The sequence below is a fragment of the Hippopotamus amphibius genome, chromosome 5 (assembly GCF_030028045.1).
Source record: "Hippopotamus amphibius kiboko isolate mHipAmp2 chromosome 5, mHipAmp2.hap2, whole genome shotgun sequence".
In the NCBI taxonomy this organism is placed as follows: Eukaryota; Metazoa; Chordata; class Mammalia; order Artiodactyla; family Hippopotamidae; genus Hippopotamus; species Hippopotamus amphibius.
The window spans coordinates 80,103,079-80,126,883 of record NC_080190.1 but is presented as its reverse complement, the minus strand read 5'-3'; the positions used below and the strand labels follow the sequence as shown (position 1 = coordinate 80,126,883).

The 23,805-nt window shown below is 39.3% G+C and overlaps 1 protein-coding gene across 2 annotated transcripts in view; it reads left to right on the top strand.

Moving 5' to 3' along the window:
• EGLN1 (egl-9 family hypoxia inducible factor 1) overlaps positions 1–20,948 on the top strand; it is a 57,526-nt gene extending 36,578 nt beyond the window's left edge. The window contains exons 2-5 of one of the 2 annotated variants that reach the window (XM_057735501.1): positions 9,321–9,440; positions 14,378–14,514; positions 17,321–17,388; positions 18,410–20,948. In XM_057735501.1, the coding sequence (XP_057591484.1) occupies positions 9,321–9,440; positions 14,378–14,514; positions 17,321–17,388; positions 18,410–18,474 (390 nt within the window). In that variant the 3' untranslated portion in view covers positions 18,475–20,948. The remainder of the gene's footprint in view (positions 1–9,320; positions 9,441–14,377; positions 14,515–17,320; positions 17,389–18,409) is intronic. The other variant, XM_057735502.1, reaches the window with a different exon arrangement.
• The last annotated feature ends 2,857 nt before the right edge of the window (positions 20,949–23,805 follow it).

The window sequence follows — 23,805 nt, the reverse complement described above, 5'->3', positions numbered from 1 at the left end:
GGACTAATCACAGATCCAGCAGGAATCTTAAGGCCTAGGGTTCCATCTCAAAGAGTATAGGCCACTGGGTTCACTGGACTCCTACGTATGTGCTCATATAAGAGCAGTGGTCCCTTTTTAATATCTAGCCAAACCACATGGCTTACTCACCACTCTTTTCTAATACTGTAGTCATTTCTGATATCTACTATGCTGATTACCAAACCTGAGGAAGAGTTGTACAGAGCTGGTGAAATTGCAGCCGAGGTTAACAAATTATAGGTCTCCTCTGACAGCAGAGCCAGGCAGCTCAAATATAAACTGCCTCACCAGACCAAGTCCTGATTTGTAGAGTAGAACTTTATCAATTCCTTGCTAAAAGGGAAAAGGAGTGCAGTAAGTCATCATTATATATCTCTAGATTACGCTGCCTGTTGGTACATTGCTCTTAAGCAAGTTGATTTATAAATGTATATTGAAGTTTTTTTCTCTTGGGCTAGAATTAGGGCCCAGTAAGGAAAGTAGTGTGTCTGGTGTTGGATTAAACAGTCTATCATTCTTGGGCCATTTGAGGAGTAATTTGGAGCAGTGCTATTTATCATCTTCCCTTTTTTTTCCGTGCATTTTTTATTCCTGTGAGTTATGGTCAGAAGAGTCTCTTGGACTTTTTAAAACTTTAATTTGTATTAATAATTAATATGCTTATACTCTGCCTTCCTACGCAAATTATAAGTAGCTTGTATTAAAATATTCTATAGGACCATAGTAAAAATGTTGAAATTGTTGTTGTATCATATGATAGAAGATTAATAGGTAAAGAGCTGTCAAAAATCAGTAGAGAAATGATGAATAACCCAGTAGGAAAGTGAATAAAGGATGTGAGTAGGCAGTCGACAGAAGAATTAAATAGCAAGTAAAAATATGAAAAATGTTTACTCTCATAAATTGAGATGTGATTAAAACATTAATAGTATAAGTTTTTACCTTTTTTTTTTTTTTGGCACACGGGCTTAGTTGCTCCGCGGCATGTGGGATCTTCCTGGAGCTGGGATCGAACCCGTGACCTCTGCATTGTCAGGCGGATTCTTAACCACTGCGCCACCTAGGAAGCCCCCTAGTTTTTACCTATTTTAAAAGAATAAAATTTAATAGCCAGGGTTGGCAAATGGGTGGGAAGATGTATGTGCTCATGCAAAGTATAGAATTCTGAAGGATATTTTTGCAATAAAAAAATTTAAAGCCTTATAGTTTTGCGTCTAGGAATTTGATTTTAGGGAGTTATTGAGGCTGTTTGCAGTGATTAGAGCTCTAAAACTGTTCTTGACCACAGTATTGTTTGTAATAGCAAAAAGGTTTTAAAAACATTTTAAGGAAACAACCTAAATGCCCTTGTATCTCCTGTTTTATAATATGTATTTAGTAATTTACAGTTAGCCAGAATTCATTTACAATTGGTCAACCTTTGACTAGTTATTTAACCATTTTCCTGTGATCAGGAAAGCAGCAAAACTTTGTGAGTTTTTACTCTAAATGAGTTTATTCCATGAGAACGTGTCCTTTGTTCTCTTCTCCTGCCCCTGCACTCCCTTCCGTGGCGGTCTCTGGCAGCCACACCGCTTCACAGTCCCCTGTGCAGATGGGTCCTAATGCACATCCCAGCCACGGGCTCTTTTTGGAGTTCCAGACCCGCATTTCCCAACCCGATGGCCTACCAGCATGGCAAACTCGTCTTTCCCAAACCCATGTGCCCTGCTTCCAGCGATGGTCTGTTCCTCTCAGCCAGACACAAACCCTCTTAAACTGTCTTTTTTCCACCCTGCCCCTCGCTCTGTCTGTGAAAGCACGACGTCCTTTCCCTTTTCTCTCGTTCTTCTCCCCTCCCCATTGTATTGATCCTTTGCCCCACTCCCTGTTTCCCCCGGCCTTCATGAAGCCCCTCCTCTCCATCAGGCTATCGCAGCTGTGATCTGACTGGTTTGCTCAGTGTCATTTTTCTTCCTACCCCCTTTTCCAAGTCTACCCTGTACTCTGCTTGTCATGTTTCTGAAGCACAGGTCTCTGATCACGTTGCTCCCTTGCCCCAAAACGATGGCTTCCCTCTACCTGTCGAATAAAGGTTCCTTAAGAAGGCATTCGAGTTTGTCCACAGTCTGGCCCCTCTTACCTGTTCAGTTTTCTTCCCCCTTCTCAGGACCCCTGTGCTTTAGCACATCTGAATAATGTTATTTTCCCATGTTTAAAACTTCTCTTAGATAATTCATTCTGTTTAAAATGCTCTCTTCTTCCATGAAGTCTGCCATGATCTACCATGATGCTGTCTCAGCACCTCCTTGTACATTTTTCTCTTTCTACTTGGAACTCGTTGAGTAAGTTTTATCTGGTACTGTTCTTCTGTGTGGTCTTTACTGCCCTGTGTGGACTAGAGGCTTGCACCAAGAGAAACTGCCCTTGTTTTTTTGCTGTTATCCTTTTGTTCTGTGCTAGCTTTATTTTTATCATGATACAGATTTGAAAAATTTACCTCCCCAAACATTAAGTCTATTTATGGTGAGATATGTTATTTATAACATTAAAGTTTAGCAAATAAGTCAGGAGATTTAAAATTTTAAATGCCTGTGGATTGCCTTTCCTCATTACCTCTATTTAACATGCTAATTAATGCAGTGAACAAAATTCATAACTTTATAAAGTTTTTAATTGTATCTTTTAGGAAATGAGATTACCAAAGCAAGTATAATTGAAATCTGCAGTTTTAAAATTTAGATTATTCTTATAGTAAATACCAACTTGCTCTTAGTCTAGTTCTTTTGATGATCTGCTTTGCCCCGTATTCAAGCTAGATTTATGTAAACCCCAGAGGCAGTGATAGTGGTAGATGCATGCACTTTGGGAATGAAGGAGGAAGAGACTTACAGCTATAACTGCAGAGTTGGAGCAGACCTCCTGCAGTACGTCTGGATGTGGGAGGACTGAGCCTTATGCATGCGTGTGTCGCTGTGGCAGGTGGGGGAGTCACTTAGGAGCCAGTTACCAGTCTCACCTGAACTCTTCAGTCAGACTAAACACAGCCTTACTGTAGCCAGGAACTGAGGAGGATACAGAGGAGGTTATTTTCCCCTCTAGACTCCTCAGAGTCTCTGACCTTCAGCAACTTTTTTATTTTCATTATAGTTCAGTTTTCTAATCTCCAAAATGGAAAGATTTAGTGGTACCCACCTCATACATTTGTTGTGAAGATTAAATGAGATAATGCTTGCCTGGCTTATGGTAAGTGCTTGTTAAATGTTAACTGTCAGTATCTACAAAGGACAGAGGGCTGTGGACCCTGGGGCACTATATTTTAATGGAATAAATTTTCAGATAGTAAAGCTTTTCTACTCATTTAGGGTGAAAATAGTACTTTGACAGCCCATAAAATGTTACTCTTCTTAGCTTTGAATCAATGTCTTAAAAGAATTCAGTTCAAAAAGGGAAAAAAAAGTTTCCTGGTTCAACTTCATATTGAATACAAGCCTCCCAATGCCAGGAATAAATGTCTTCAGATTCCAAAGAGGTATTGCAAACCTCTTCCTTCCTTTTATTCTTAGAGTAAAAAACAAATTTATGGTGTTTCTTATCTTAAGAATGTCCTCAATCATGTATATTTTCATATCAAAAAGGAAAAAATAGTATTTAATTGTTTTGCTTATGTTTAAATAGACTTTTCCCAATGGGAAACTGAAATATTTAAAGTTGGTATCTCAAAGAGATGTCAGAATGATATAGTAGGCAATTGCATTGTTTCTTTTTCAGGCAAATGCCTAGACTCTTCCATTGTCTTCCAGCCCAACCTTTATAGGAGTGTGAGGTTGTCTGCTACTCCTCAGAAAGGACAGAAGGATAACCAGGGAGTATCACTCCAATCCCCAACAAATCTCTAGAGATAGAGATATTTTGGTTTTTCTGGTTAGACCTTATTGCCTTTCCTTACTCTTAGGACCAGTACATACAGTGTAAATCTCTTGGAACAATTTTATCCTTTATAGGTATGTCCTAGTCCATTTGGGCTGCTATAACAAAATACCGCAGACTGGGTAGCTTATAAAATACCACAGACTGGGTAGCTTATAAACACAGAAATGTATTGCTCAGAGCCCTAGAGACTGGAAAGTCCAAGATCAAGGTGACTGTGCTGGTCACTGTCTGGTGAGAGCCCTTTCCTGGTTTGTAGCCAACGACTTCTGGCTGTGTCCTCACATGGTGGAAGGGGCAGGATTACCTCCAGGCCCCCTTATCCATTCATGAGGGCTTCCTGCTTCGTGACCTCAGCACCACCCAAAGGTCCCACCTCCTAAATTTTTGGGGGTTAGAATTTCAACATATGAACTTAAGAAGGGACACAAACATTCAGACCATAGCAGTGTGCTTTATCTTAAAATAATCTTTCATATAAATCCTAGAATAGGGAAGCTGCCTTCTTAAAAGCTTTCATTATGGCCATCCCCACCTAAGGACCACAGTGGCTTACTGCTGCTCACCATTCATGTCCTTCCTCCTCTGCTGAATTGTCAAGATTTCATCCTATTTTTACCAAATTAACTTCACTAGAGTAATTAAGTGACAGGGCAGACTGTTATAAAAATACCCCACGGTCGCTCAGCTGCTTCCTGTGTTTGTCACGCTCATACTGTTTGCTTTGTGTCCCTTCACTTTTCCAAACCAATTTGTTCTTTAAAGATAGGCTGCAGTCGTGTGGCTCAGAGCCTTGTTGCTTTATTTTATCCCGCATAAATAATTCCTTTTTTCAGAATTCTGTTTTTGTTTATTATTTGCCCTAATCAGTTTATCAGTTGATTTGTAAGTGCCTAGTGTTTTCTTTCCTTCTAGTTAAGTCCTTTCAGATGGATATCACACTGACCCTTTTTGTAGTATGATATGGTAGGTATTCCATAAATATTCTTTAATACTGCTAATGACTTCTAGACTAATAACTTGCTTCTTTAAGCAGGTAAAATCAGGCGTGGAATGAGTTGTTGTTAGTTGCTTTACCAAGAGATTAAGGGAAAATAAATCAAATTTATTAAGAATATTGTGAATAAGAATCTTCTGTATATTAAAAACAAAACAAGAACAGCCATATCGAGTCTTTTTTCACACATATATAAAATATACCAGGAACACAAAATTACCAATTAAGACATAAAGCATAAATATTATTTCAAACTTGGAAGCGCTGTTACATTTAAGAAACTTTAAATTTTGATAATTCAAACCATAGCTAAGGATAACTTTGTTTAAATATGAATACTTGGGACTTCCCTGGTGGTGCAGTGGTTAAGAATCCACCTGCCAATGCAGGGGACACGGGTTCGATCCCTGGTCCGGGAAGATCCCACATTCCTTGGAGCAGCTAAGCCCGTGCGCCGCAACTACTGAGCTTCTGCTCTAGAGCCCACTAACCACAACTATTGAGCCCGTGCGCCGCAACTACTGAAGCCCTTGTGCGCCTAGAGCCTGTGCTCCGCAGCAAGAGAAGCCACCACAATGAGAAGCCCACACACTGCAACTAGAGAAAGCCCATGTGCAGCAACGAAGACCCAACACAGCCCAAAAATAAATAAATTTTTTTAAAAAAGAAAATGGAAAAGATTTAAAAATAAGTAAATATGAGTACTTATTTTAAATATAACAGCTTCCAGATTTCATGAGATTTTATAGACCTTTTTATGTTTTCTAGAATCCAGATGGGGAGGAGTCTCAGGACATGCATGAATTACTAAGTGCAGTTTCGCTGTGTCATTTTTAGGCCACACAGACATTTGAATGAATTCATGACCGTTTCAAATCTTTGCGTATTTTCTACAAAATTTATCTTTCCCTGGAACCTCTAGGAGTTTGGCTCCTGGGTCTCAGATTTTCTGGGACGATCTGCTTTTTCTGGGTATGCTTGGTTCTCCCTTCTCCTCTTAGGGTCTCTAGTTGTAGGCACAGAAGTGCTTGTCTGTGTTCTGGGAGCAGGCTCGCCTTGCTTCCTTCTCGTTTGTGCATCACTTATTTTATTGCCACCCACAGTTAGCTGTAATTATTGATAAGCCTTCTGGTTTGCTGGGTTACGCTGGTATCTTGCATTTTATCCTTTTTTGCAGTTGTCATAATGTACTGCTGCCTTTCCTACGGCTGGTATTGACAGGTTGAGTTGGCAGATAAAATGCAGGCCCTGTTTAGCACTGGTTCCCTTCTCCTTCCTTCCTTTCTCCTCATTTGGTGGTGGCCCTGTCACCAGAGCAGAGCTAAGGGATCTAGGGAACACCAGACAAGGCTAAAGTGGTAATGGCACCTCAGATAATACATTTAGGTGGAGGTAATTGAGCTCTATCAGGGATGACAAAATTTAATTAAAACAATTGTTTAAAACTTGTATTGCATCTTTTATTTTTTCCAAAAGTCTCACTTGGAATTCAAAGGAAACAGATAGATGCTGCCCCTAGTTGAAGGTTGGGTCCAGACCTACTTGTGTGGCCTCATCTCCTTTCATTGGACCCCCCCACCAGTGGCCACCCCCAGGCACCTCCACGCGACCCTAGGAAAGCAGTAGAAGTGACTGACACAAACAGACCCCATTTTGAGGCATGATCCTGGTGTCTTCGATTTTGTTCTCCTCTGGGATGTCTGGTTCATCATGGCCGTTGCTGAGAAACTCCTTTTCTACCCTATGCATGTTATTAAAACCACTCTTTCACAAAGTATTTCCATTTTAGTAAGTCATTAGCTCCATTCATTCAGTTACGTAGGCTGAAACCCACAGAGTCAGCCTTGACTCCTCTTACTCTCCACCCCCAGTCCACGAGCAAGTCACGCTGGTTTTCTACCTTCAGAATACATCCCACCTTGCCCAGCCTGGTCAGCCTCTTTTTTGTTTTCCTCCTAGAAACAAACTGTAGTAGCCAATTAACAGTCTTCTTTTTTCACCCTCCGCCCCCAATCTAGTATACGAGTCAGTTACATGGATTCTGAAACCAGATTGCCCGCTTTCATACTTGGTTCTCTGTCATGTGTCATTAAGAACATTAATTAACCTTTCTGGGCCTCAGTGTCCTTAACAGTTAAATGAAGAGGAGGAGAGTGGTACTAGTTACTTCATAACAGTTGTGTTAGATAAGTTATTATACATAAATTCCTTAGAGTAGTGCTTGGCAAATAGTAAATGTCTAATGACTGTTAGGTAATGGGTGATATTGAGGTTATTGCAGTTGTTATTTTTTATTCATGCAGAGTCTAAACTGACCTTCAAGCATTAATCAGGGTCCGCTCCATTGGCTTCCTGTCACTTTTAGAGCAGTATCCAGAGTCCTGAGCATGGCTTGCTGGACCCTCTCTGATCATCCTTTGCCCTCGCTCCTTTTCCTCCAGCTGTCCTGGTGCTGTTCTCCACCTGCCCCGCCACTTCTGCCTCTGCACTCGTGTTCCCTTTGCTGGATGTGCTCACCCTGCACATGGACACACGGCTCGCCGCTCCCTTCATTTCATCTCTGCTCAGTGTTCCAGAGTATCATCCAGTCATTTTCTACATCCTTCAGCTTAACACGTTACTAACCAGAGATGTATTAACTCCACAGGCATTAGTTTTTGCAAAAATCCTCCATCAGTAATGTGTTATGTTTTCACAAGATATGAAAAAGTGATCACTACCTAACATCACATTATATATGTGTTTGTTTCTTGATTATTTACCCCACTATGCTGAGTTCCATGATGAATGAAAGCAAGAGACCCTGTCTCCTTTGTTCATCATTTTAGCCCCTGGGCCTTTCATATACATAGTAGGTGCTCAAGAGGTGTTTATTAAGTGGAGGGATGGGATGGGGTGGATGATCGAAGAAAGAGTCTCCCGTTTGTTCTTACATGAGAAATGCTGAGTTTACCAGATAGTTGGAGGGAGGCCTGAATGAACTTTTTCGAGATGAGAACTCTTCAGGGAAGAGTTCAGGTTGATCTTTATTTTTTTTTCCTCTTTTTTGTTGATAAGAATGTATCAGGTAATTCACAGTTGTCTCCATCATATATGGATTAATTGCATTGTTAAATTATTCCCTTTTTATAGCTACTGTTTAAGGTCTGCTACATATGCCCTCCCTTAGCAGCTAATGACAAGGAAATTGGGTGTATCTGCTGTTGAGTATTATTAAATACACTAAATCCATACCATTCTCCCTGTTGTTACCAACCTCAAGTCCTAACGGGAGGAATTTCAAGTCTGTCTGGAATTAGGAAAAATAGAGACATATGTAATCTTCACTGAAAACTGTTCTTCTGATAAAGAGCAGTAGGTCCAGGGTATCTATGAAAATGTGATATATTTTTTTTAAGCATTCAGCTTTAAAATGCTTTCTAGTTTCTCAGAGATAGAACAGAGTTACTTATTCACTTATGAATTTTAAAAATTAGCATTTGCCATTTCTCTTAAATAATGATGTAATTTAATTACTGTTTGATAACTTTATATGAATTCATTGACATTAACACTGATCTGTTAACTTTAACATGTGGAGAAATTAGAGAAATAAAGAATTTAGAGACTAACTGGTAACCTTGAGCATTTTTATATTGGTTTTCTTCATAATTCCTGAGATTTAAAAAAAATTACCCTTGCTAATTTCAGCTGATTATAATGTACTACATTTCTAGGACATGTAAGTTATTTGGTGCTTTTTATTTTGGGCCTCTCTTACACCTTTATGCTGAAACCCAACAGTCTTCTGAACTACATCTGGTTACAATGTGAGTGAAAAAATGAGTTTCTTTCTGATCTGAAGAAGGGTTTGTCACAAGCTAATTTGTCATTTAGCCTTTTTTGAAAAAAATCACTGACATTAAATGAGTTAACGTTTGGAGTTGATCTTCTAAATGATGCCTGACCAAATTGGTACCACTCAAGAGACCATGGCGGGGTGGGGGGGGGCTTGGTGGTGTGTGAGACTGTTGGGCAGTAACGCAGGTGTTGTGTAGTGAGCTCGAGGAGGGAGGGTGGCCATCTCCTGTGGAGCAGGACAGAGCCCACCTGATCTTGATTATCAGCCTGAGTAGAGATGGTGAAAGAGGGTCCTGCTTTCTAATCTTTCCCTGTCAGCTCTTCCCATTACCGTGAGGCAGAATTCACCAGACCTCGCATTGTTCACCAGTGTCAACATAAAACACCTTTACTTCTTATCTACAAACGTGATTTTTATTAGAGAAAGAATTTAAGTGTAAGTCAGAATAGCCAAAAATCAGAGATCTTTGTTATAAGCTGTTTTATTTTTTTACTTATACATGGACTTGTACATTTATTGTCATTATTATTATTATTATTATTATTATTACAGGCCATGGTTGCTTGTTACCCAGGCAACGGAACGGGTTACGTACGTCATGTTGATAATCCAAATGGAGATGGAAGATGTGTGACATGTATATATTATCTTAATAAAGACTGGGATGCCAAGGTATGCCACCTCATTGAGCATCTTTTTTTTTCTTACAGGTATTTTTTTCTCACAAGTAGTTTTAAGATTCATGCTCCTCATAGGTGAGACTGTCTGTAAAACGTGAAACAGTTAAACATTTCTCCTTAGATATGTTTCACTCTCAGGTATTAGGAGTGGATCTTCGTTAACATGAAACAGATCCTCATATAGCTCAAAAAGTAGATTCCCTTATTTCAGGTATTGAAGCATTCATCCAGAATTTAACTTTTATTAAAATAATATACCTTTTAATAGTTTTTATAAAAACACCTCTGAGAATGTTTGTTTTATCCTGACTTTTGAGGGAGATTATGTATAAATGATTATCAAGAATTATTTGCTATTTAACTCCTACATTTTATGCTTTACATTGTTGCAGAGATGTTATCTGGCATTGAATTGTTGGAATATTGGAGGCAGGATTTCTTCTTTCCTGGATTATGAAAAAACTAGACGTTATCAATACTGACAAACCCTATAAAACCAGTTAGAATGTACAATACATTTAATCTCTCTTGTTTCAAATATATATTCCCTTAATATCAGCTTGCCTCTTACTTAAGTTTAAATGATTTAAACTTTAGAAGTGTGTTATTGCATTGGAGGTTGTTACAAACTAATTTTTTTTTAAATCTTTTTTTATTTACATGTATTGAAGCAAAATATTTAAATAAAAAAGTGAACGTAATGTATAGCCCAGTGGATTTTCAGAGTGAACACACTTGTGTAGCCAAGGTAATTTTTAAAAAATCAAATAACCTCTAAAACACCTTCCTCCATCACACACACATCACATACACATAAACACACAAATGGAAATCACCAAGTCTTAAATGCGCAAAAACTTAGTCCTGTTCTAAAAGCATATCCTAAAGCTTAGGGTATGCTCACAGTGATCCAGTAATCTTTGTATATCATACTGATTTAAAGAATTTCCTCTGTCCTTGATACTCTGTACAGAAAACCCTAAAGACTCTGCACAGAAACTATTAGAACTGATAAATGAATTCAGCAAGGTAGCAGGATACAAGATTAATATACAGAAATGTGTTGCATTTCTTTACACTAACAATAAAATATCAGAAAGAGAAAGTTAAAAAAAATCCTGTTTAAAATCACATTAAAGAAAAAAAAAAATATATATATATATATACACCTAGGAATAAACCTAACCAAGGAGGTGAAAGACGTATGCTGAGAACTCTAAGATGCTGATAAAGGAAATCAAAGATGATGCAAGAAAAAAGGAAGATATCCCATGTTCTTGGATTGGAAGAGTTAGTAAAGTTAAAATATAGCCATACTACCCAAAGCAGTCTACAGATTTAACACAATTGCTATCAAGTTAGCCATGACATTGTTCACAGATCTAGAACAAATAATCCTAAAATTTATATAGAATCACAGAAAAATCAGAATTGCCAAAGCAATCCTGAGGAAAAAGAACAAAGCTGGAGGCACGACCCTTCCAGACTTTAGACAATACTACAAAGCTATAGTAATCAAAACAGCTTGGTGTTGGCACAAAAACAGACATATGGATCAATGGAACAGAATAGAAAGCCCAGAAATAAACCTGCACACCTGTGGTCAATTAATCTTTGACAGGGGAGGCAAAAATATACAATGGAGAAAAGGCGGTCTCTTTAGCATGTGGTGTTGGGAAAGCTGGACAGCCACATGTAAATCAATGAAGTTAGAACACACCCTCACACCATACACAAAAATAAACTCGAGATGGCTTAAAGATTTAAATATGACTTGACACCATAAAACTCCTAGAAGAGAACATAGGCAAAACATCCTCTTAAATAAATTGTACCAGGGTTTTCTTAGGTCAGTCTCCCAAGGCAATAGAAACAAAAGCAAAAATAAACAAATGGGACCTAATCAAACTTAAAAGCTTTTGCATAGCAAAGGAAACCATAAATGAAATGAAAAGACAACCTATGGACTGGGAGAAAATATTTACGAACAGTGCAACTGACAAAGGCTTAATTTCCATTATATGCAAACAGCTCATACAATTCAATAACAAAAAACCAAACAACCCCATCAGAAAATGGCAGAAGACCTAAATGGACATTTCTCCAAAGAAGATATACAGATAGCCAACAGATACATGAAAAGATGCTCACCATCGCTAGTTGTTAGAGAAATGAAAATCAAAAGTACAGTGAGGTAACACTTCATAGAATGGTCAGAATGGCCCTCATCAAAACATCTACAAATAATGCTGAAGAGGGTGTGGAGAAAAGGGAACCCTCTTACACTGTTGATGGGAATGTAAATTGGTGCAGCCACTATGGAAAACAATATGGAGGCACCTTAAAAAACTACAAAGAGTTACCATATGATCCAGCAGTCCCACTCCTGGGCACATATCTGGAAAAGACAAAAGCTCTAATTCAAAAAGATACATGCACCCCAATGTTCATAGCAGCACTATTTACAATAGCCAAGACATGGAAGCAACCCAGATGCCCATCAACATAAAGAAGTGGATAAGTGGATAAAGAAGATGTGATCTATCTTTACAATGAAATACTACTCAGCCATAAAAAAGTGAAAATGCCATTTGCAGCAACATGGATGGACCTAGAGATTATCATGCTAAGTGAAGTAAGTCAGAAAGAGATAGGCAAATACCATATGATAACACTTATATGTAGAATCTAAAAAATATTACAAATGAACTTATTTACAAAATACAGAAAGACTCAGACAGAAAACAAATTTATGGTTACCAAAGGGAAGGGGGGAGGGATAAATTTGGGAGTGTGGGATTAACAGATGCACACTGCTATATATAAAATAGCTAAACAAGGATTTACTATATAGCACAGGAAACTGTATCCAATATCTTGTAATAAACTATAATGGAAAAGAATTTTTAAAAAAGAATATAGATATACAGGTATATATGTATAACCGAATCACTCTGCTGTACATTTGAAACTTAACAATATTGTAAATCAACTATACTTCAAAAAAATAAAGTTTAGAATTTAAAAAATGAGCAAGTAACAAAACAAATGTAGGATTAAAAGCATTATAAAAGTGTGACAACTAGTTTGTTAAAAATAAAAAATGTTACTTTTCTGGGGAAAAAAAAGAACTTCCTCTGTCCTACTCCAAGTTCAAATTGGAGGTAAGTTTCACTGCTAAGTATATTTTGAGGCATTATGTCAACAAACATGGTTTTTCGTTATAGCTTTCAAAGTTTGAAATAGAGAAATACATTTGGTAATTCAGCTTGAGCCCAATGCACAAAACAAATTGGTATAAATTTGGTTAAAACTTAATGTTTCTTTCAGATTTTGTGAATATCTAGAAAACTAGAAATATGTTTGATCAACTCTTAACTTCTACATTTTGTTAGTGTCTAGGTTCTTTCTAGGCTCATCTTTTAATTTTTATATGGCCTATCCAAGATCATTAATATATAGTTTATAAATTAGTATATAAGCAGAAAAAAATCTTCAGTATTTTTATATGTAAAACTGAAAACTTTCACTGCAAGATTGCACTGAATATGTACAGTGTGCCAGAGGTTGTTTTGGATGCTGGCAACAGAGCAGAACAGAACTATCCCTCATAGAGCTTGGGCTCAGTGGAGGGTGCAGATAGTAGATTGACAACTGCGATGGGTTATGCGAAGTGCAGGATGGATTGCTGGGGGAACACATGGGAGGCCACCTAATTCAGGGGTCAGAGTATGTTTCCCAGAGGAAGGTTGGAAGCTTCAACTGCCTATCTCTTTTTAAACATTTCAGCAGGTCGCCTCTGCTATTCCCAGTGACTCCAGTGAAAGGGAAGAGGGCAGGGGGAGAGAAAAGAAGGCGTGTTCTCGGTCACAGTCTAGAGTGCCTTTAGATGTCTGCATGAGTGCTCTGCAGGTCACTTGGAACAATGCTGGAGTCTGAGGAAGGCGGCCAAGGGAACCAAGTAGCTTGACTCTAACGTACTTGACAGTGAACCTGGTAAACAGCTCCTCTGACTGCAGTAGAACCAAGGAATAGGCTCAGCCTCCGCGGTGTCTTGATCAAGTATCAACTTTGCTTTCAATTTAAGAGTCTACCTATTAGGAGTTCAGTTTTCCAAGGGTAAAGAGCTAGTCAGTTGGGTGGGGTTTACCTCACTTTACTCTCCCCCACCCAGCATTGTAATTACCACCAGGACAGCATTTGTCTGAATTATTCCCTGCTCTGCAACCAGGGCCCATGACAGGTCCCGGAACAATAGACGTTCAGTCAATATTGGAATCAATAGGTGAGTCCATCTAGTCCCAAGTAGAGGAGGATATATACTGGGGTAAATAGTGATGACCCTTTGTGAATGGAGTCCAGTTGTGTAGGCAGGGAGTCATGAATGTGTCAGGCCCTGTCTAATAATGACTGCAGCACGGATGGTAAATGACACTTTCTACTGATATATTGAGTTCCTTAAATAAGAGGCATTAGATTGGTGACTGCCCTATTAATATTACGTGTCGAACTTTAATACATGACGAACTAGTTCTTTGACATACTTAAACATTTGTAGTAATTTAGTCAAGATGACTTGATATGGATGCATTTTTGAGACTAGGTTAAGCAGATAATCACCATACATAAATAAGAAATGATTACTAGAGTTTCAGGCTTTCAAGTGTCATTTTAAGACTTTTGAGTTCAGTTAATAGTCATATGGTTCATCAAGTATTTACAGAATTCCGTAAAACAAGGAACGGATTTTTCCTTGTATTGGTGCATGTACTTGAAATCTCAACTCACCTTCAGACCTTGTTAATTGAGATATATTTGTGAATAATCCAATTAAGACTTTTGATTTACCGAAGTGGTCTTTTTCCCCCCTAAATTTAATTTGGTAGCATTCTTGGTTACTCCTACTTACATATTTGGCTCTTTTCCTAGGTAAGTGGAGGTATACTTCGAATTTTTCCAGAAGGCAAAGCCCAGTTTGCTGACATTGAACCCAAATTTGATAGACTGCTGTTTTTCTGGTCTGACCGTCGCAACCCTCATGAAGTACAACCAGCATATGCTACAAGGTAGTATCCTTTTTAAGGAAAAATTGGTAAAGAGCATGGTAGGGTAGGGGATAGATAGGATAAACCTGAACATTTTTTAGTGAGTATTTTCCTGTTCTTCAGTTGCCTTTATCACAAGCCCTCAGTCATAACTGTTTTAATTTGAATAATTTTGTAAGATTGATTCACAGTTAGTACCACATGTTTGTGAGTCTCTTTGTGTAGCCACTCCTTGTCTGGGGTAAGACAGGGAAGCCCAGGGCTCCCACCTTTCCAGTCCTGTCTCCTTGTTTTGTGCGTCTCTTAACTACTATCCATTCTAGGACCTGGTGAGAGCATTCACTTGGGGAATAAAGATTAGATAGAGAAGGGAAAGGGCAACTTTGTTAACAGTGGGCTGGGGGCTGGGGGCAGAGGGATGATGTAGAAACATTATACAGAATGGAAAAATACATAACCAGAGAGTAGAAATACAGAGAAAAAAGAGTAGATGAAGAGAAAAGGTGTGTGAGAGTTAATATTAGAAAAATTACCCTTTGGCTTTAAGAGTAAGCACCTGTTAGGTTTGTTATACTCTTTTTTTATATTTTCTACATTATACTCTTTTTTTACAAAGTTTAGTTTTCTAAACCTATTATGTTTAATGTATTCTTTTTTTTTTTTTTTTTTTGGCGCACGGGCTTAGTTGCTCCGCGGCATATGGGATCTTCCTGGAGCAGGGATTAAACTCATGTCCTCTACATTGGCAGGCGGATTCCCAACCACTGCGCCACCTAGGAAGCCCTAATGTATTCTTAAAAACTTTTTTTTTTACCATTTACCATGACCCAGTTAAGATGTTTAGACTATTAAAATGGAAGATGTTACAGACATTGTTATCAAAATAAATATTTGTGTAAAAAAAAAAGTGCTACTTTTAAAATCCCTGTTTTTCATTATAGAAGGGACTGTGAGCATTCTGGTAGTGAATCGGTGGCATGCAGGTGCTTAGATCTGGTGAGAGGCCCTTAGACACAAGGGAGAAGGGCTGCCTCTTGATAATCATGTTAGAGACAGGCCCACATTTGATGAGGTTCAAACTCTGAAGACTTTGTCACCTGTCCCTCCTTCTTGCTTTTCTCTGAGCCGTGTTGCCTCAACCCTACTTCATCATACTGAGTAGCAGGCTGAGCAGTGTGGCTAGGGGCCATAAGACTCCCTGGGTGGAAGCCAGGGATCCCGTTACATTACACAGGGCGCCGTCCTGAATCCCCGTCTGGCCTCTCATCGCCCCATTGCCCTCTGCCGTTACCGCTTCTGACCTAGAAACTGCTTCATAGACCTTCCTTTTTATGGAATCTTGAATATGGTGTGGTTGTAGCGATAGAATAAACATTTTAGGTAGTAGATAGATGCCAGACGATTATGGATGCTCCAGAAGTTTGGAGGAGGGAGAAAGTAGTACTGCATTGGAATCGATGGGTCCAGTGTCGCCGCTGGGCCTGGAGTGAGGAGAAGTGCGGAGAGGAGTGAGGAGAACAGTGTCGGCAAAGGCCAGAGGAAAGGACTAGGCTGTGACAGTCCCAGCAGAGGAGCGTGTGGGGAGGAGGAGCCTCTAAATAGGTAGATGGCGGATAGGGCAGGAGAAGCAGAGTGATGTTTCTATCCCTGTCTCCTGGGAAGGCCTCAGGGCAGATATTAGAACTCTGATTAATAAATAACTAAAAGTTTGGGGTGGGTACAAAAGACATGAAAGTATTTGTCTGTGCACCTTCCTCATTGCCATGGCCACCTGACAAAATAGAAGTGGCTGAGTGATAGGAGAGGGGATGGAGCTCTGGGAACCGGGAGGCCAGACCTTGACCTCAGCGCGGTCCCTTTCCACCTGAGTGGTCTGGGCGCCTTGGCTTCCCCGGTTGTCCAAAGTCCCAGACTCTGACTCTACTCTGCTTTTGCCTCTTCACCTCAAATGTATTACACGGTTTAGTTCTGTCACATTTGCCAGCTCTTCCTTGCTCAGTCAGTGTTGCTTTCCCCCAGTGAGCACTGGCCGGAACCTGCAGGACACGCTAGCTGATTGCTGCGTGCTACTCAGGAACTGATCATCTGTAACATGCTCTCACTTCCTATGGTGTGTGTACGTTTTCCGTGTTGTTGGTACCAAAACGTGTAACTAAGTGCCTTGTGATATTTAGTAAACCAGGGAGTCTTCATTCATTTGTGAAATGAGATACTCCAAATGAGTGAAATGTTTAGAAAAATGAAATAAAACATAGTATAATTGTTTTGATAAAAATCCTAAAAAATTCTTAGCATAATTTTACTTTCTTGATGATGCCATAAGTTGTAAAATTGTAAACCCCCATCATGATTCTTTGCTGTTACGAGTGTAGTAATGTCCTCAGAAGTGGTGGAGGCTGTTAGCCCTCCCTTGCTCTACAGAGCCCCAGGCCTTGAGTCCTTCTCTGTTACTCTTCTTTTCTTTTAGAACTTATGCTAATGATAGTGTGCAATTTCTGTAACAACCACTCTTACGTTCTTAATGTCTGTTTCTGATCTCCTACGGGCTTGGAAAACAGATAATCAAGTAGGTCAGGTAGGTATTAAGAAAGTTATAAAAACTCACCAACTCTGCAGCATTAATTTTAGCTACTCCTGGTTCTCTGCTATACTCTGGAACATTGGGGTTCCTGGATAAGGGGGTTGTTACTGTGCTCACTTATCATCTGATGTCAGTCCTAAGTTAGGCATTATTTTGGCATTACAAGTTTTAGAGGACCTTTGCAACAGCATACCCTTCGTTTTCCCCAGTGTGATCATTCTTACCCTATTCTAAATTTTCTTTTAGGTACGCGATAACTGTGTGGTATTTTGATGCAGATGAGAGAGCACGAGCGAAAGTAAAATATCTAACAGGTAAACATTTGGGGCCAGGGTACACTGGAAGGAAGAGACCCCACAGCCAGGCAGTGCTTTCCATGAGCCAGAAGACTTCCTTCTTGTTTTCATCAAATTCTTAATTTCCCTGTTTAAAAGAGGATTGCTTTTAAGTCATCTTCCTTGTTATCTTAACCATCAGAATTGCCCAAAGATTAGGAAAATTTGAGACAAAGAAGCCTGGGAAAATCATTGGAGTACAAGCTGAGGTTTTCTGTGATTATCCTTTTCAGTCACAGGCTGGCTTCCTCTCATTCTCCCCGTAGAGGAAAGGTAGTACCCTTTCCTTTTTAGATGTCCATGCTCCGAAGAATACTCCAGGTCTTCCATGTTAAATGTGGACATGAAGAGAATTAGTACAAAGGAGATGAATTGAAATGCTGAAGTCAGTAAATCAGACAGGCATGTAGAGTCCATGCTGCCAGCGGTGTCCACAGGTCTCCCCCACTTACGGCTTATCTCCTGGAGCAGTTGGGTCTGAGGTTTCCATCAGATGGACTGGACCACTGACCTGTCTTTTCCCTACCTTCTATGTCCACAAACCTGCTCAAATTCACATTACTGATTTAACTAGCTGTATTTTCATGAGCCCTTGGTAATACCTTTTATAAAACTATAAAAATTGAATGTTTACGCATTTTCTATGTATTTTTAAAGTCATTATTTGTGACAGAAGCCAGTGGTGTGGTTTCTGTGATGCTGAACACACTGCTATTTTATAGCAATTCAATTTGCTTTTCAAATAAAAGGAGACAAAAATCATTATCTCTGTGTAGAGAATGGTTTTTCCCTTTGAAGGTTTACCAGTTCAGAGTCTATGCATTCTTTGTAATACAGTCCTGAGGGTAACTTTTGGAAGCGCGAGTGTGATCATTTTCAGATGATGTGTGTTTGCAGAGTTGAAAGGCAGCGCGTACTGTTAGGGACTCAGTGGGAAGCAGTAACAGAAGCTCACTGGTGCTTGATGAATGAATGATTTTTTTTTTTTTTAAACTTGCAGGTGAAAAAGGTGTGAGGGTTGAACTCAATAAACCTTCTGATTCAATCAGTAAAGACGTCTTATAGAGCCTTTGATCCAGCAATACCCCACTTCACCTACAGTAATTATTGATGCTATTTGTTAACTTGTGAATACAAATAAATGGGATAAAGAAAACAGACGACCGGTTGGCAATTTAAGGAAACAGAAACAACTTTTTTGTGTTGCATCAAAACGAAGATTTTGACTGTGTGGCTTTGTACTGCATGATTGACTCCAAACCTGTGATGGGAGGAATATAAGTTATCAACTGAAAGTGGTATTTACATCTGGACATAAGTGCCCTAGGTAGAATTTTTTCATTCTTATATTTTGCCAGATCTGTCATCTTAGCTGAGTTCATTTCATCTCTCCCTTTTTTATATAGTCAAGTTTGAATTTGAAGTAATTTTTGTATGATCGGGTACAATTCATCAAAACTGAATTGAGAAAAAACTTACAGTATTATGCCCCAAAATAGCATCAATCTATTTTTGTAAACCTCTTCGTACTATTAAATTTTGCCCTAAAAGGCCTCTTATAATGATTGTTGCCAGTGACTAATGATTACTTTAATTTTCTTTTTACTTAAAATAAGAAAAGGAGCACTTTAATCACCAGCTGAAAAACCAGCTTGTTTTGTAGCCCTGTCTTACACTAATCTGAACGCTTAACGATCGCTGCTGCTGTTTCTCTGACGTTGTTAACAGTGAAACGTAACAGTAAAACCGTCACCGCTGACTACCAGTAACTCTTAGTTCACGTTTTATAAGGAAAAAGTACACAGTGAAAAGGTTTTATCTTTTAAGTTACATTAAAAAAACAACTAAAGTGACTGGCACTGAATGAACTTGAGGTTATCCTCCGTATCAAGTTCCCAAGATAAAGGGCTTTCTCATGCTTTCAGGTATATCCTACAGGTGTAGAAAATACTGTCCCCTTTCCTAAGACTTTTCCTTTTGCTTCCCTTCAAGTCGATTGTACTTTCAATTTTGCGGTTGTGTTTTCTTCCTGCCCCTGTGCGCATCTGGTCAGCAGGTCAGAACCTGGTTCCTGTCGGGTGGCGTCAAGGGGAGACTGCGCATCCAGACTGAACGCTGTTGCTTTGGACTTTACGTTAGTGACTCCTCAGCCCACTGCTGACGCGTTCCCCAGACACCATGCTCTTCGTCAGTACTGAAAGATGGATGTTTAGCTTAAAAAAACAAAACACGAAGCAAAAAAACAGATACTTTGATGTTCTGTGAGTTTTCTTTCTTACTTTTCAGAAAAAAAGAGGGAATACTACAGAATCACACAAGGCCTCCCAGCCTTCTGTTATTTTAACACCTGAATTAGGATGGATGTCTTAGTTGACAGTTTCCTGGGCTCTTTAGCAAAGCCCCGAGGGTGGTATCTGTATTTTGCATGAATTATGGGTGTAAGACCTTGCCCACTTCAGTTTTCTGTCTCTGTCCTTGATCTTCTTTGCCAAAATAATGTGAGTGTACAGAAATATTTCTGTATATTTCAACCTATGACAGTTCTAGCATCTGTATAGTTTGTATTCAATTAGAGACCTTTTCTATGGAAAGCTCAGTAATTTTTATTAAAAGATTGCTATTGTTCATGTAAAACATGAAAAAAAAATTGTTTAGTGAACTGACAGTGTGGACTTAGGGTGGGTGGGATTAAATATTCAGTGTTGTGATCTCACTTGGGAGAACTTGCAGGAGATGGTTATAGTTGATGGTTGTGTTTCCTCACCCACCTGCAGTTCTCTTCCACCTCCTCTCCTAATTCCAGATAATACAATGTAACATCTCAACATTAAGTGCCTCTGCACCGCCCCCTCCGCACCCCCCCTCTCCCCAGCTCAAGTTGTCTTTGCCACCTGGTCTGCAGTGCAGTGCGCTGCCTTAGGCCATAACTCAAAAGCGCTATTATTTTTAGGTCTAGTAGACATTGTATGATGTTGATGGGAGGTTTGCTTGTCAAGGTGTACAACAGCCTTTAAATCTGGGAGCCCCTGTGTCACTCAAAAGTGTATCTCTGCGGTTGTGCAAAGTGTCAGATTCTACTATCTGTGGTTTTTGCTCACTGGACAAGTTTTAAATTTTGGGTTTTTTTGGACAAGTTTATATAATTTCTTGGAGATTGTTGTGAAAGGATTGAGAAATCAGGATAGCCATTTCCTTAATATCCATTTAAAATCTGTTCATTTCATGGTAGTGGGACCGTTAACTTGTCACCAAGCAGGACTCTATATAAAACAAGATTTAAAACTATTTGTGGCCTACATGTGTTTAATCCTGGTTAAAGATAAAGCTTCTAATGCTGTTTCTATTCAAAATATTAACCAGCTGTAAAACACAGACCTTTATCAACAGCAGGCAAAGAATTTCAGGATTTATATACAGATAAAGTCATGTAATTTGAAAAGCGGTGTTTCATTATGAAAAAGCTCTCAAGACGCTTGTAAAGCTAATCTAATTAAAAAGATGTATAAATGTTCTTGAAAAATTATGCTTATTTCCACCTGTCTTTTGTTGTTTTTTAATCCTTTATCATATACTGACTTTCTTAATTGGCACTTCCATCAGATAATGTGCTTTTCTATCACACATCTCTGGTTTAGTCCAGAGCATTTGGTATTGCTTTTTATAAATGATAACGGGAGAGAGAGAGAACAGTAAACATGGGACAGTTGTCACAACATCCTGGGAGTAGCTGGACTGTCCACAGGATCCACAAGCTCTGTGTTTGGATTCTCAACGTTTGGATTCTTGCCCTTTTAATAGGATCTTAAAAATGACTCGAATACACTATTGAGCATATCTGTGTCACCCCTCTGCTGCGAAAGGAAGGGCCATTAGGTTTTATCTCTAATCATCCCCAGGGGTCCTACGTGTGTATGCAAGAAAGTGTAATTTGTGTGGTCGGGGACTGAACTAGAGAGCTCTTACGATATTAGGTCAATATACATGTTCATTTATCTCGTATTTAAAATATTTTTTGGTGTGGTGTTTTTGTTATATTCCAGCCTACCTTAGGGCATTTGGAAAATTGTACCAAAATACAGCTGGGTGGATTCAAGGAGAGGGCAGATGAGTTAGGGATGAAGACTGATCAAATGCGGTGATGTGGTAAAAAGAGCACAGACAGGGTTGACAGATCTGTTCAGTTCTGGCTCAGCCATTTAACTGCGTGACCTTCAGAGCCCTTTTCATCTGAAAAGTGCAGTAGCTCCAGTCTTAGAGTTGTGTGCAACCTAAATGACACACAGGTTATTCCCAAGATGCACAGCGTCCAAGAATGAGACCTATATCTTGGTTGTGGATGACAGATTATATGTGTTTATACCATATATTTAATGATATAATTATACATGGATTTTTAGAAATACCCAGTCCCCACTGCTTCAAGAACAGCTTTTTAGACATCTTAATGTCAGGAATACATTCTCCAGATTGTGCTCCTGATTTTAAGGCAGAGACTTTTCATGTTCACCAGCAAGTAAATTTCACCTGAAATATGGCGGTGCTCAAGGACATACCATTGGACCAGTGATATGTATAAAGGGCGTGGCCTCATGAGCTGGGAAGAGTTTCACAAGTAGAAAACACTTCAATATAAACCGGTTCATAAGACGGAGAGCCTACACAGCTGCAGGCAGCTGAAGCTCTTCTTATCGAATGGATAATTTTTGAACTCTGAACAGGTGTTACAGAGGTTATTGGATAGGGAGTTACTGGATGAGGTCTTTCTTTCATTGAGATTAGGCCTTTTTCTGCCAAAATCGTTATATTTCTATGGTCTTCCATAAAATACCTTTACAGTTTTTTAAGTCAAAGTTATAAATGCACCTGTAGCTAAGTCACCTTGTTCAGTAAGGATTGTTGAGGAAAATAGCCCCTTGTATTCTTCCCCTGAGAAAAGATTTTGACTCTTTTAAGTGATTCTTTGGGTATATGCCCGATTAGTTCTAAATAATGCCATTGCATCACTATATTCTTGATTCTTCAGTGTTAGACATTATCTCCTAACTCCTCCCCCCCCCCCCCCCCCCCGTGGGAGGTAAAAATACAGGTGTCTCTCTAGCCCTCCTCCACTGTCCTGCAACATCTCCCTGATCTCCTTATATAACTACATTGTAACTTAGATCATGTTAATAGTTAAGACTATTTGGGACTTCCCTGGTGGTACAGTGGTTAGGACTCTGCACTTCCACTGCAGGGGGGAAGGATTCAGTCCCTGGTCGGGGAGCTAAGATTCCACATGCTGCACAGTGTGGCCAAAAAAACAAAAAAGCTTACACTATTTATGCTATTTAAAGGTGAGACATAGAATAAATCATAATGACTTTCCCACAGTTTACTTTTTTCTTATTGTCTTGCTAGATATTTCGTTTTCTCCTGTGGCTTCTAATCTGCGGGAACTTGGGGAGTTTGCCCTTTCTGCCCGGTGCACAGCTGTCTTCCCTAGACCTCCTTCCATATTGTACTCTCGTTCCCTGGGTCCCATGTCTTTCTCTGTCTTGGTTTACTTCCTTAATCTGGTGGAGTGTGTCCTTCAGTACTGTCCGTGAAAGAGTATGTGGGAGGTCAATTTTCTGAGGCTGATGTCTTTTTTTTTTTAACTCTCACATTTAGTTGGTAACTTGCCTAATTTTAGAAATCCAGCTGAGAAATGTTTATCCTTCAGAATTTTGAAGGCATCGCCTAGGTTGTAAGCTGCAGTGTGGTTGCTGAGACACCTGAAGCCATTTCTGATTCTTTACATGTAACCTGCTTTTCCTCTGTGCAAGCTCACAGAATAATTGTGTCCCCAGGGCTCCATAGTTTTACGGTGTGCCTGTTCTCAGCCAGTGTGCTAGGCATGCAAACTGTAAATTCATGCCCTACATTTGGGGACATTTTCTTAAATTATTACTTCTCCCCTCCACCCTCCCTGCTCTTTCTGAGTTCCTGTCATCCAGACAGTGCATCTCAGGTTTGAGCCTGTTGCTGTGGTCTGCTGTCTCTGTGTCTTTGCCCTTTAAATTTGGAGACATCTCTTTTCCAGTTCTGCCAGCAAGGGTTTCATGTCTGCTATCACATTTTTAATTTTCAAGAGCTCTCTTTTTCTCTAAATTTTTAAAATATATAAAAACTATTCTAACAGATAGTATTGAACATTTTTTTCTATTTGTTTTTTGTCTGTCAGGTTAGAAGTTTTCCTCCCAGGTCTGATAATTCTTGCTTGTGTTTCATATTTAAGGGGGGAGTACTTGAGCTTCTGGTTTTCCAAGGAATATTAGTTGCTGCCTAAATCTGAATCTCTTTCATTATCTTCCCAACAAAGTCACCTATAACCTGTACCTGCAGCGTAACTGTAAGACGCAGAAAAAAGTTCAGTTT